Source organism: Belonocnema kinseyi, chromosome 7 (assembly GCF_010883055.1).
Source record: "Belonocnema kinseyi isolate 2016_QV_RU_SX_M_011 chromosome 7, B_treatae_v1, whole genome shotgun sequence".
In the NCBI taxonomy this organism is placed as follows: Eukaryota; Metazoa; Arthropoda; class Insecta; order Hymenoptera; family Cynipidae; genus Belonocnema; species Belonocnema kinseyi.
The window spans coordinates 100,184,823-100,196,840 of record NC_046663.1 but is presented as its reverse complement, the minus strand read 5'-3'; the positions used below and the strand labels follow the sequence as shown (position 1 = coordinate 100,196,840).

At 28.3% G+C, this 12,018-nt stretch overlaps 2 protein-coding genes across 2 annotated transcripts; one reads left to right on the top strand and one right to left on the bottom strand.

The window, feature by feature from the left end:
- The first annotated feature begins 329 nt into the window (after positions 1-329).
- On the top strand, positions 330-11,795 carry LOC117176139 (beta-parvin). The gene is made up of 6 exons (XM_033366218.1): positions 330-351; positions 3,562-3,696; positions 4,273-4,536; positions 9,572-9,966; positions 10,084-10,327; positions 11,001-11,795. Exons 2-6 carry the CDS (start codon positions 3,579-3,581, stop codon positions 11,075-11,077), a joined length of 1,098 nt encoding a protein of 365 aa, XP_033222109.1. The 5' UTR covers positions 330-351; positions 3,562-3,578; the 3' UTR covers positions 11,078-11,795.
- LOC117176140 (28S ribosomal protein S35, mitochondrial) lies at positions 963-3,210 on the bottom strand. Its single transcript, XM_033366220.1, has 3 exons — positions 2,885-3,210; positions 1,523-2,142; positions 963-1,440 (listed from the first exon to the last, which is right to left on the bottom strand). The coding sequence occupies exons 1-3, from the start codon at positions 3,006-3,008 to the stop codon at positions 1,189-1,191; spliced, it is 996 nt and encodes a 331-aa protein (XP_033222111.1). The 5' UTR covers positions 3,009-3,210; the 3' UTR covers positions 963-1,188.
- Positions 11,796-12,018: the final 223 nt, after the last annotated feature.

Here is a 12,018-nt window from a genome sequence, read left to right as displayed (position 1 = left end):
ACTTTTTTTTATTGAATCTTACCAACTTTCAAAAATGATACAATTTTATTTAATTATAGCTTATTTTCTCAGGAAAAAGATTCTCTACAATTTTACATCATTTTTTAAAAATAATTGTTTTAATGGTCCAAATTATTAAGAACAATTTTTCAACAAAAGTTTTTACAATGAAATAACTATATTTGATAAAAATGTATTTATATTAAATGACTTAAGTCAAGATGCAGAGAATCGTTGGCCAAGCTGGCCGTTAAACCAGGAAATGACCGGGAATTTTTTAGACTAGAAAAAAACCAGGAAATTTATTTTACAACAGGATTCTGAACCTGTTCAAAATTAAACAATTTACAGGTATAAACGTTAACTATTCTACTGTTTTAATTTGTCAGTCATAGTAGTTAAAGAAATGTAAACGTCAAATTGAAACTTTATAATTTGTTTAAAATTTTCTAATAATTTAAAAGTAACAGATTCATAATTGAAATTTTTTATTTAATTTCAAATCGTATCTTTAAATATCGTTTCAGTCTAAGATATTCCAGTTTTAACCTATGCTATTTGAATTTTTTTGTTTAAAAAAAGAACATTTTAAAAATATTTAGTAATATTTGACTGTTTGTTTTAAATGAGCAATTATAAATCAAATATGCAAAACTAATCCAATTTGAAACTGAATTCTTTCAAATAGCGTTGAATCGTTAAAATGTATAAGAACTGTTAGAACTTTTTTATTTATAACAAATGCCTTTGTTAAAACCGTAGATGACCATACAAGATACAGAAACTAACCATATAAGGTTTTAATATGACAATGACATCTACCAGAAGAAATTTACTCGAAAAAATAGCAAATCATTTGGCTCAAAAGAAATGTTTATAAATAACAACGTATCGACCAACAAAATAGCATAAATATGCCAGAAAAAAAACAACACGAGAAATTTCTCTGAGTTTGACTTTTATGCTGTCATCAGTAATTTTACGCAGAAAATAAAAACTTCGAATTTAAATGTATGACCAAAGGTTTCCCGAAAATACTCACCCTGCAGACGGTGAAATTAGAGAAATTGTTGAAGAATATTATTAACTTTACATCAATTAAAGCTAAATTTAATTGTTCCAATGAAAGTTTTATCCGAAGTGAATTTCTCTATAACAAATTTATTTTACTTTTTTTTTATTAAAACGTTAATTTAAATTCAGAAGGTTTTTGACAGCGTCCTTGTATTTATTTACAGAATATTCGTCTTCTCCGTTGTTTATAAGTTCAGAAACTGCAACTTTGTATTGGGTGGCATTAGGAATGGTTTGATAATCGATATCTTTTGGCGGCTCTGGCCAGCAATGAATAGTTATCAAACTCTGTCGACTTTTGCTCTTGTCCCAGTCGTACAATTCCATGTCTGCTTCGCTTTTTTCCGCTTCCCACGGTTCTACTCTCTGAAAAAATGCAATAACCAAATTAGTTTGATAAAATATTCTCTTTTTTATTAAAAAAATAACGATTAAACAAAAAACTAACCCAGGATTCGTGATAGACAGCAGTTAAAAGGTAATGAGCATAATCCAGGTTTTGTTTCCTTGATGGGCATCGATCTGTCGTGATCGTGATATAATCACTCTCAGGATCATATTTGTTTCCCAGTAAACGAAGGAGTTTATCCTTGGCGTGAGCGTCTAAATTTAGAGCAGAGAGTTTTACCCTCAAGTTGACAATTCTCGCCAAAGGTTCGCGAATTGTGGGAGAAGAATAGCAATAATCGCTTGTGATGACTTCGAGGGGAAAGTGCTTATCGCACTTTTCGTCCGTTTCTAAGCCGACGGGCCACTCGGTGCAAAATTGCTTTATGGCTTCACAATGTCTTCGTATTGCTGGAGGTGTGAGATGCAGAAAGTTGGGAATTTTCATCAATTCAACGTTGGCGAATTTTCCAAGTGGTGCTTGTTTTTTCAGAGGATATCCTTGTCTAATGGGAAGAGGAACAACTGCTGGGTGAAAAGTTCTAGGTCCGGGCCAAACGGACGGCCAATCCTGGTCCACTGGCATTTCATTTGTTCTTGGTGGCAACACTCTGAATTTTTGCTCTTTCATTTCCCTTTTTTCTGGTGGCTTTGGCAGTATGGTCAAAATTCGAAATCCCTCTGAAAATCAAATTCAAAATATATTCAATTTCATCATTAATAGTGACCATCCACACGAATTTTCCCCGGACATGTTCCCCGAACAGTTGATGAATTTCAAGAATAATATGTATTGTTTAAGATATTTGGTAATTATAAAAAAAAAATAATAATTTGTTTAAACAGGGTATCTAGCGATTCATAAGAATGAAATTCAAGGTCTTCCAGGTTTTTCAGGTCAATAATTCAAGTTTTTCCAGGTCTTCTTTTTTTATTGGCCAACCGTTTTGGAAAAAAGCAAAACCATAAATAAACAAATTCTTAATTTTTTGCGAAAATAAGTCATCTTTGAAATCTTTGTCAATTCTTTAAAACCTCTTGAAGCACATACCATCTTTGTGAAATCTTGACATTTCTTTGAAATAGTTGATCATCTTTGATGATAGTTATTATTATGATATATTATTATTAATTTATTAGAGCATTAAAATATTTAATGTTGGAGGGCAAAGTAGGACTACAATTTCAGTCTTTCTTTCTGAAATCGTTCCGAAAATCAGCTGTGGTCACTCCCTAAATTTCATAATTTGAAAACGTATACGCTAATTATTAAGCTTTAAACTGACAAATTTATCGAGAATATCATTTGTTTAAGACTTTTAATGCTATATCACATAGTTATGGTGAAATAATATTAAACAGATTATTTACTGTGTTTATTGTTGAAGGAAAAATGAAAAATAGAGGTTATGGTCAAACATACCCGAATCAACACTTCCATCAACTGTAGGTGCTTTTGACTCTGCCACATATGTCGCACATAAATTCGGTGTTCTTTTTATTGTACTAAGTGCATTTCTTTCACAGAGACGACCAAAAATCGACATTTTAAACGATTTTTGCTTCTGTTTTTTTACAGGAACCCTAACCTCGACATTTCACGAGTATTCCTGTTCGTTAATTCTTCGATTTCGCAATTTCAGTTCCATTTTCCTTTTCTATATCCTATTATTTTTCTTAAATGATTTTGAAATATTTTTAAACTCAATTCGAACTTTATAATTTAAAAAAATGAGTATTAAGTACAACACTTAAAAGTGTAACCAAACTTTGTAAAAATATGAATAGACTAATTTCTTTTATAATATTTTAATGCGAAATGGTTCAATTCCGGCATTTCGATTAATTATCAGGGGCGTGTCAATAAAATACCATTTTAGGAGGTTATACGACTTTATTATGTATACAGATAACCTTTTTTTTAATGACTTAAAAATAAAAAGATAACCCCTAATTCCTGTGAAATTAAAAGTCTATTCTAATACAATTGAAGAAAAATCATATAATGTAAATTTAAAAAGACGATGTACTGAGATTTTTAAATGGGTTGGTATGCACACAAACATGAAACACATGTTTATTCTCGACGATGACGTTTAGTTGATTCCCATACAATCATGGCGTCACCTCGTCCAAAATCGCCCCGTCCGCCTATTTCAGCCAAAAAAGATGATAAAGAGGAGAGTTTTTGGGACAAAATTGGAACCCTAGGACGTAAAAAACGCATCAAGGAGGGTATGTTATGTTTATAAATTTTTAATAACCTTGTGATCCATTTTTCTCGTGGGTGTTATTAGAATGGGGCGATTTCCTTATAAGGGCAGAACGTAATCTTCGAGACGAAAATATAAGGTTTATAATTTATTTAAACTTAAACCTAAGGGTACAATTTCACCTAATACCAAGATGAATATTGTTTAGTGGTAATTGAACTATCAAAACTCATCTTTTGAAACTTTTTATAAGGTGTGTTATTTTTGGAGTTGTTTACATTTCTCCTTATTTTGTTTTTAAAATAATAACTTTTAAAATCTCCATTTGAACTAATAAAATTCTCAAATATTTCATATTTTGCATTTTGGAAAATAATTATTTTCCAATGTCCAATGGAATGGATATTGAAATTTTGTGTGATTCATTGCAAAATTTCGAAATATTCTGTTACACATGAATATAAGTGTTTACAAAAATTCCTCATCATACTTTTAATACCAGAACTCTTACAATTCAATCCAAGAAAATCGTTTTCAAAAACTTCAAATTAATGTCTAAAAATATTGCTGCTAATTAAAAAATTGTTTTGTATTTTAGTCCAAGAAGTACAAGAAGAAGGAAAATATGCTATTGACTCGCCAGGACTTGCCGCAAACCCCGAATTACCTCCGGAAGAATACAACATCGAAGAAAATGAGGAACGTTCAATGATCGAACCAAAGTCCCTCGAAGAGCCAAAAGTACTCGAATTAATTTCTGTTCTGATAGAATGGATCAACGACGAATTAGCTAATCAGCGGATCATTGTAAAGAACATCGCTGAAGATCTTTATGATGGCCAAGTACTTCAAAAACTGTTAGGTAATGTTAAAAAAAGTGTCTTTTCCATATCCCAAGAATCAAAAATTTGAATATAGATTATTACTATATACTATATAGATTATATACATTATTAATTTTTTTTATTTCCATGCATCCCGCCCACAAATTTTTTGAAATCCACTAAAAATAAATTAGTTTTTTTAAAGCGTTTAGAAAACAAATAGCTATTTAAAATATTTTTCAAATCTTCTATATGAATGATATTAAATTAAAGTTTTACGAGAAGATAGTTATAAACAATAATCAATCTTTTAAACAATTATTTTTGTTAACTTTCGATAATTATTATCTACTAAGTAAATAGTAGATCAAAAGTTTAAAATTTCCGAAAAAACCCAACTATCTAGCATTACTGTAGGAAAAGAGAGTTATAAACAATAATAATATATTTAAACAATTATTTGTGTTCCATTGCATTAATTACTACCTCGCTTTAAAATAAAAGTTGACAAAAGGCTGAAAATTTCAGAAAAAACCGCAACTATCTAGCATCAATAATAGAGAAAATAGTTTTACACCGTAATAATTTGTTTAAACAATTATGTTTGTTAAATTCCATTAATTATTATTGTATTCTAAGTGAAAAGTGAGCAAAGAGTTGAAATTTTCGAAAAAAAACTCAAACTTTCTAGGATTATTCCAACAGAATATTGTTATAAATAAAATTAAATGGATTAAACCATCATTTCTGTTAAATTTAATTATTATCTCACACTAAATGAAAAGTCGAAAACAAGTTTAAAAATTCGGAACAAACCGCGACTTTCTAATTGTATTCTAAGAGAAAATTGCTGTAAACTAATCTAATACATGAATGGTTACTTTCTATTAATACTTAGAAAGTAGCACTTCATGTATTAAAGACCATTTGTATGAACAAAAAAAAAACCGCAAAAATATCATAATTAGCGCCAATAACTCGCAAAGCCCAATTTTTCACTAATATGATTTCTTGGGAACCCTATAAAACAAACTTATGGGGTTGAGATTTAAAACTAATTTTTGATTTTATTCTATGTCTAATTGTAAAGTGAAATATTGAGTTTCTACTCGATTTCTCCTAATATTGTCGATTTTGAATAAAATTGACAAAAACCTATTTTTTTCGAATGGAAATACATGTTAAATTTCAGGAGGCTTGCGGAATCTCTATATATCACTAAAAAAACGATTTTATTTTTTGGTGAATTCGTACAAATTTCAGGGGGCTATCCAAGTATCCATGAAAACTCGAAGAAAAAAAATTGGGCCACCCTAGACTTTATCGATCTGGAAAATCTGAAATTCTCCTTGAATTTTGTTTTACCCTTGAAAGCCTGTGTAATTCTTGTTGAATTTTTTTAGGAGAACCTTGCATTTAAATTATTTTTTTGTTTGTTCCTCATACAACATTTATTTTATTGAAATTCGAAGAGTAATTCAAGTCGTTTTGTCTATTATAAACAAAATTCTCTTAGCAGTAGAAATTTTGCTGTTGAAATGTAAAAAAAAGATACAACTTATCTTTTGGGTGATTATAAATATAAAAATAATAAAATTTAACTTTTTGAATAAGATTGTTCTCCAATATTAATATTTTTGATAAAAAGTTGAGGGAATTAATTACCTTCATATGTCAAATTCGCTAGTGAAAATCTTCGCTCTGCTTAATTTATCATTTTTCTTTTTTTAATATCTCTTAATATCACATCATGTATCCTTACGGACATATCTTCTATAAAAACTTGAATTTAATTATTTTTAAATAATGGCGCAGAAATATGATGTTGAAAACCTCAAAGTTTGACATTTCGAGGCAGTATTTTGTAATTTATTTTATACTGCGTTACTAACTATTTTATAGATCGCAGTAAACAAGACTTTAATATTCTGAATAATTTTATAAGTCTTTTATCTCTTTTCTTTTTTATGTTGAAATATACTTTTTAAATAACAAGTTATTGCCACAAAATAAAAATATCAGAAAAAAACAGTAGCTAAAGAAACAATTATTTTCAAATATTGTATTCTAAACACGCAGTTTCTTTCAGTTAATTTATTTTAGTAATAATCAATTTATCTTTAAAAAAATGTAACGGAAAGTCTCGCAAATATCGCATTCATTTTTGTTGATAATCTACTTCGCTTTAACGACTGAACTTTTTTTGGTTTTAACATCTCGAATCAAAAAGTATGTAATTTTATAGAAAGTATTTTAAGGATTTTCGAAGTATGTGGAAATATTTTTATCGGAATTCAAGACATTTCAAGTTATTTCTAACGATTTTAAGGTATTTCACACGATTCTTATGGATTTCAACTAATTTTAAAATACTTCAAGGGATTCAGAGAGATTTTAATGATTTTGTAAAAATTTTCAATGGATTAAAAAATATTGTAATAGATTTCAAGAGACGTTAAAGTACCTTAAACGATTTTAAGCATTGTCCAAGCATAAATCAAAATATTTCAAGGGATTGCAAGAGATTTCAAGTTATTTCTAAAGATTTTAAGGGATCTTACATCATTTTTGTGGATTTCATCTAATTTTAGAAGACTTCAAGCGATTCATATGGATTTTAATGATTTTGTAAAAGTTTAAAATGGGTTTTAAGAACTTTTAAGAGATTTGAAGAGACCCTAGATTATTTGAAATGATTTAAAGGATTGTCGAAGTATATCAAAACATTTTAAGGGATTCTGAGAGATTTCAAGTGATTTCTAAAAATGAAATGTTTAGAAATCACATTGCAAAAATAGGTTGCAAAATGTTTCAAAAGATTTCAATGGGACTCTAACGATTTCAAGTAGTTCTAGCAGGTTTAATCAATAATGGGGCATTTTAACAAATTTCAAGTGATTTCAACGAAATGTATGGGATTCCATGGGAATTCAAAAGTGTATTATTAACTAAAGATATGTATTCTTGACTAATTCAGCCCTTCTCAGTGCAATACAATTTAGTACTTTAAATATGGAAATATTCAATAATCGCGCGTGTGTTTGTTCGCTAGCATTTCTAAAAAGTAAAAATTGCTTTTATTTATTAATGTATTTAATCAAATACAATCCAGGGTGACCACTGGACTGGCAAACCAGAAAAACCAAGAAATGACGGATTAAAGCCAGGAAATGACAGTAAATTTATTTTTTGACCGAGAATTTTACAAATTTGTAGAAAAAAAAAGTCTGTCCAAGTTTGATTTTAACAGTTTTAAAAATGATCATTTGAATATTTATCCTTCGCAATTATGCTATAATTCAGTTTACAGTTATTAATTCGAAAATCTTTCATTCACAAATTTTCCATTTTTTATTTTAGTTTTTAAACTTACATTTCTTATTGAAAGAATGTTAAAATACAATTTTAAAGACTTAAAAATTAGTAGTTGATCAAATGTGAATATAAATTCTAATGATCTTTGAAATTGAAGTATAAATTAAGGATTATTGAGATAATTCGGAAATAGTTCAAAATTTAAGAATTTTCAGATTTTAACGTTAAGAATAAGAATTTTTCAATTAAAAATGGAAAGTCTTAGTAGTTAAACAAATGAAAATCGCTTATTGAAAATTTATCAACTATTTTCAATTATAAATTACTTCAAAATAATATATTGATAATTAAAAGCTTTCATAAAAATTTAAAATATTGCTTTAGTCTAAAATTGGAACTTTTTGAATGAAGAAAAAATCAATAATTATAATTTAAATACTTAAAACTGAATAAAAAACTAAACTTTGAACGTTACAGTTTTAATTGTTCTGTTTGAAGAAAATTAATTTACAAGTAAAATGGTTGATTTTATGTATAATAAATATTGAACACATGTAGTTTCTAGAAAAAATTCCAGTAAGTTGAAGAGATATTTAAAAAATTTAAAAGATTCAAAATGAGTTAAAAAATTTGAAATAATTTCAACTAATTTAAATGAAATTTCTACGTATACCGACAAAATTCGGCTTCAAAATTCCGACAAAATTTTTACAGATTTCGTATAAAAAATCTAGAAGCTTTTTAAGAATTATGAAAGGTTTAAAATTAAGAAAAAAATTTTCTTGAAATTCTCCGGAAAATAAGAAATGACTATTTATCGCTAAAAATAATTTTCAGGGAATATTGAAAAAGATTCCAAAATTGTCAAAAATATTTTTATTTTTACATGATTTTTGAAATAATTAGAAGAATTCGAATCATTATAAAAGATGCCTAGAAGTTTTGAAAAAACTTCAAAAATAATTTAAAATTTGAATAAATGTCAAACAACATGTAAATGTTTCAAGATTTTGGAATATAATTTTGAAGCTTTTTAAGGGTTTACAAACTATTTAAAATGAAAACAATTTAACTTTAATTTTAAGAAGTGTTTAGTTTTTAACAAAAATATAATAGTTCCATTTTTAATATTTCTAGCTTAAAATTGCTTGCAATGATTTGCTGCTCTGTTTTTATAACTTTAAATACACAAATTTTTAGCTTTAGAGTGAGAATCTTCTAATTTCATTGACCGTGAAAAATGTTTGCGAACCGGAAAAAAATGGGAAATGACCGGGAATTTTTTATCTGATTAAAACGACCACCCTGGCAATAGTACAGATAATTATTTGTGGTTACTTTTAAAATCTACTTAATATATTATGCTGGTTCAAAAATAGCTTTTTCATTTATATTAAACTGAATGATTAGTTGCATCAAAATTTATGTTAGCACATTGTTCGTTACATATTATGTATAAGTTCTGTAACAAATTTGATATTTATGAAATTTGTAGTAGGTTATACCTGTATAGTATTATTTTGCAAAAAATGTATTATTATTTTATTTCTGGTTCTGTTCTCATTCAATATTTTCGGCCAATAAATAAATGCAATTATTAATTTTTACATGTGTAGCGAATGGTTATTTTATTGTTTCGTATACACAGATGGTGACCAGGAAAAACTTATTTTCTCGACCTGGAAACGACCCTAAATTCCGTTCCTAAGAATTTCTAGACTCTCCCTGTTCGTAGATAACAATTTATTTATTTTTCAGAAAAATTGACGGGGAGAAAATTGGATGTTCCGGAAGTTACTCAATCAGAGGAGGGACAAAAACAAAAACTTGAGGTCGTTCTTCATGCTGCAAATCATGTTCTCGGACGTTATCCACCTTATAAATGGAGCGTCGAGTCAGTGCATTCAAAGAACATCGTAGCTATTTTGCATCTTCTGGTTGGCTTGGCACGGCAATTTCGAGCGCCTGTTAGATTGCCGGAACGTGTTTCTGTTTACGTTGTCGTTGTAAAAAAGAAGGATGGACAATTGATTCACAGAACTGTGAAAGAGGAACTCACTTCCACGTATGACGACGTTGGAATGCGATGTGAACGAGATGCTTTTGATACTCTCTTCGATCAGGCTCCTGAAAAATTGGCAGTCGTCAAGAGGGTATTTATTATTACCTTCAATAATTTGATGACTCCAGTCTTATTTATTTTCGGGACAAAATTGTTATGTAGGACAAATTCTCTGATCTTTTAATTAATTTCAATGTAATTGTTTTAGTCTTTAGTGACTTTTGTGAACAAGCATCTGAGCAAAGTTCACTTGGAAGTCACGGACTTGGACTCTCAATTCCACGACGGAGTTTTCCTGACTTTGTTATTGGGACTTCTTGAAGGATTTTTCGTGCCCTTGGGAAGTTTCCATCTGACTCCAAAGACTCACGAACACAAAGTTCACAATGTTGCATTTGCTTTCGAGCTTATGCAAGATATCGGTTTGCCGAAACCGAAAGCCAGACCTGAAGGTATATTAAAATATCCATTTTTTTATTCCTGAGAGTTCAATCTTTCAAATTTATGTGCTTAGAATTAAATTTAAATTGTTAGTTTTTCGTAAAATCTTTTTGAAAATAGTTCAAGCTGAAGGATTCAGTTCTAAATAGAAGTATACAAACTTAGACTAAATATTATATTTACAAAACCTAAAACTTGGTACAATTTCAGTAGAACTTTATTTTAAATTTATCAAATCAAAATTTACAGAATTAGCAATTGTCATAAAAATGGTGATCAAATTAATTTAAACTACTTAAAGTTAAGCAATTTAAATTAAAGAGCGTTGGATTTTAAAAACTATGTGCAACTTATAATCCGTTTTTTTATCGTAAAGCCGAAAATTTTAATATTTAAAATAGGAAGTAAAAGAAAAAAAAGGAATTAATTATGAAATCATAACTTTCATTTAGAATATTTTGAAAGTGTACATTTTCAGTTTTAAAGAATCCTTAAACTTGCAGTGGGGAAAAATAATTCAAATTTTGAATCTTTTACGTTTAAGGGAAATTTAAGTAATTATTCGTATTGTGACTGCATATAATATTCTTTTTAGAAGTATACAGTTAAAAAAAAACCTTTATTTTGATGTATAAATAATTTTTAATTAATATTTAAATATATTAAAAATTTTATTTTTTTCAGATGTGGTGAATTTAGATCTGAAATCAACACTTCGTGTATTATACAATCTCTTCACCAGATATAAAGGAATCAACTAAATCAATTGAATCAGCACTAATCAAAAGAGGCGATTTACAAAACAAATCACACTAGCAAAAGGAGATCATTATTTATGATCAGTCGAGTTCCAAGAATTCTGAACCAGTCATAAAACTTATAATTAATGTCCATTTTCTCTTCTATTTTGGATAGGAAAACTTTTATTCATTTTACTAACTATAAATAGTATGGTATTCTGTACTTTCGAAAAACGTCAATGAAACTGCCATCGTTTTCTTAATATTTTTAATTTACTGAAATCCGACTAGAAGCCGATTTTTCCTTTTTCATTCAAGGTATTCTTGAATCTAGCGATTTTGCTAGAAAAATCGGCCTATTGCCTAACAGTTTCAAATAACGGAATGACTTTTATAACCTCACGTGCCTTTTGTTACGAGGAGTGAAATTAACTAGGACCATAGGTTTTTAAAAATATTTACTGCTATTTTATTGAACTGCAAGACGCTTGATTGTCTTTATACAATCTTGTATTTTAATATTTGAATCATTTACAGTTTAAATCTTGCCTATTTGAGAAAAATTTGATAGTATAAGTCACTTTTTCAGAGCCTGCGGTCCCGATATTAATATTGTAATATTACTCGACACTTCAAAAAATTAACGTCTACGTGTACAAAAATTTTTACATAGTCTAGCTGTTATACTCATTCGTGTATTTATATCTCAGAACGAAATATATTTATATTTACAATTAAACATGTGTTTATAGATACAAATTTCCTTTTTCTAACTGAAGGAGTTTTAATATTTTAATTAAACTAATTAAAGGAAGAGAAAAATATGACAATTGAAGAAATTTGGGGTAATTTTTGATATAAATATTATTGACATCGATTCACCTGGAAAATGTGGAGCAAATTGTGCCAAGCCAGATATAGAAGATAGAAATGGAGTAGGACATGCAGGGACATGCCGCATA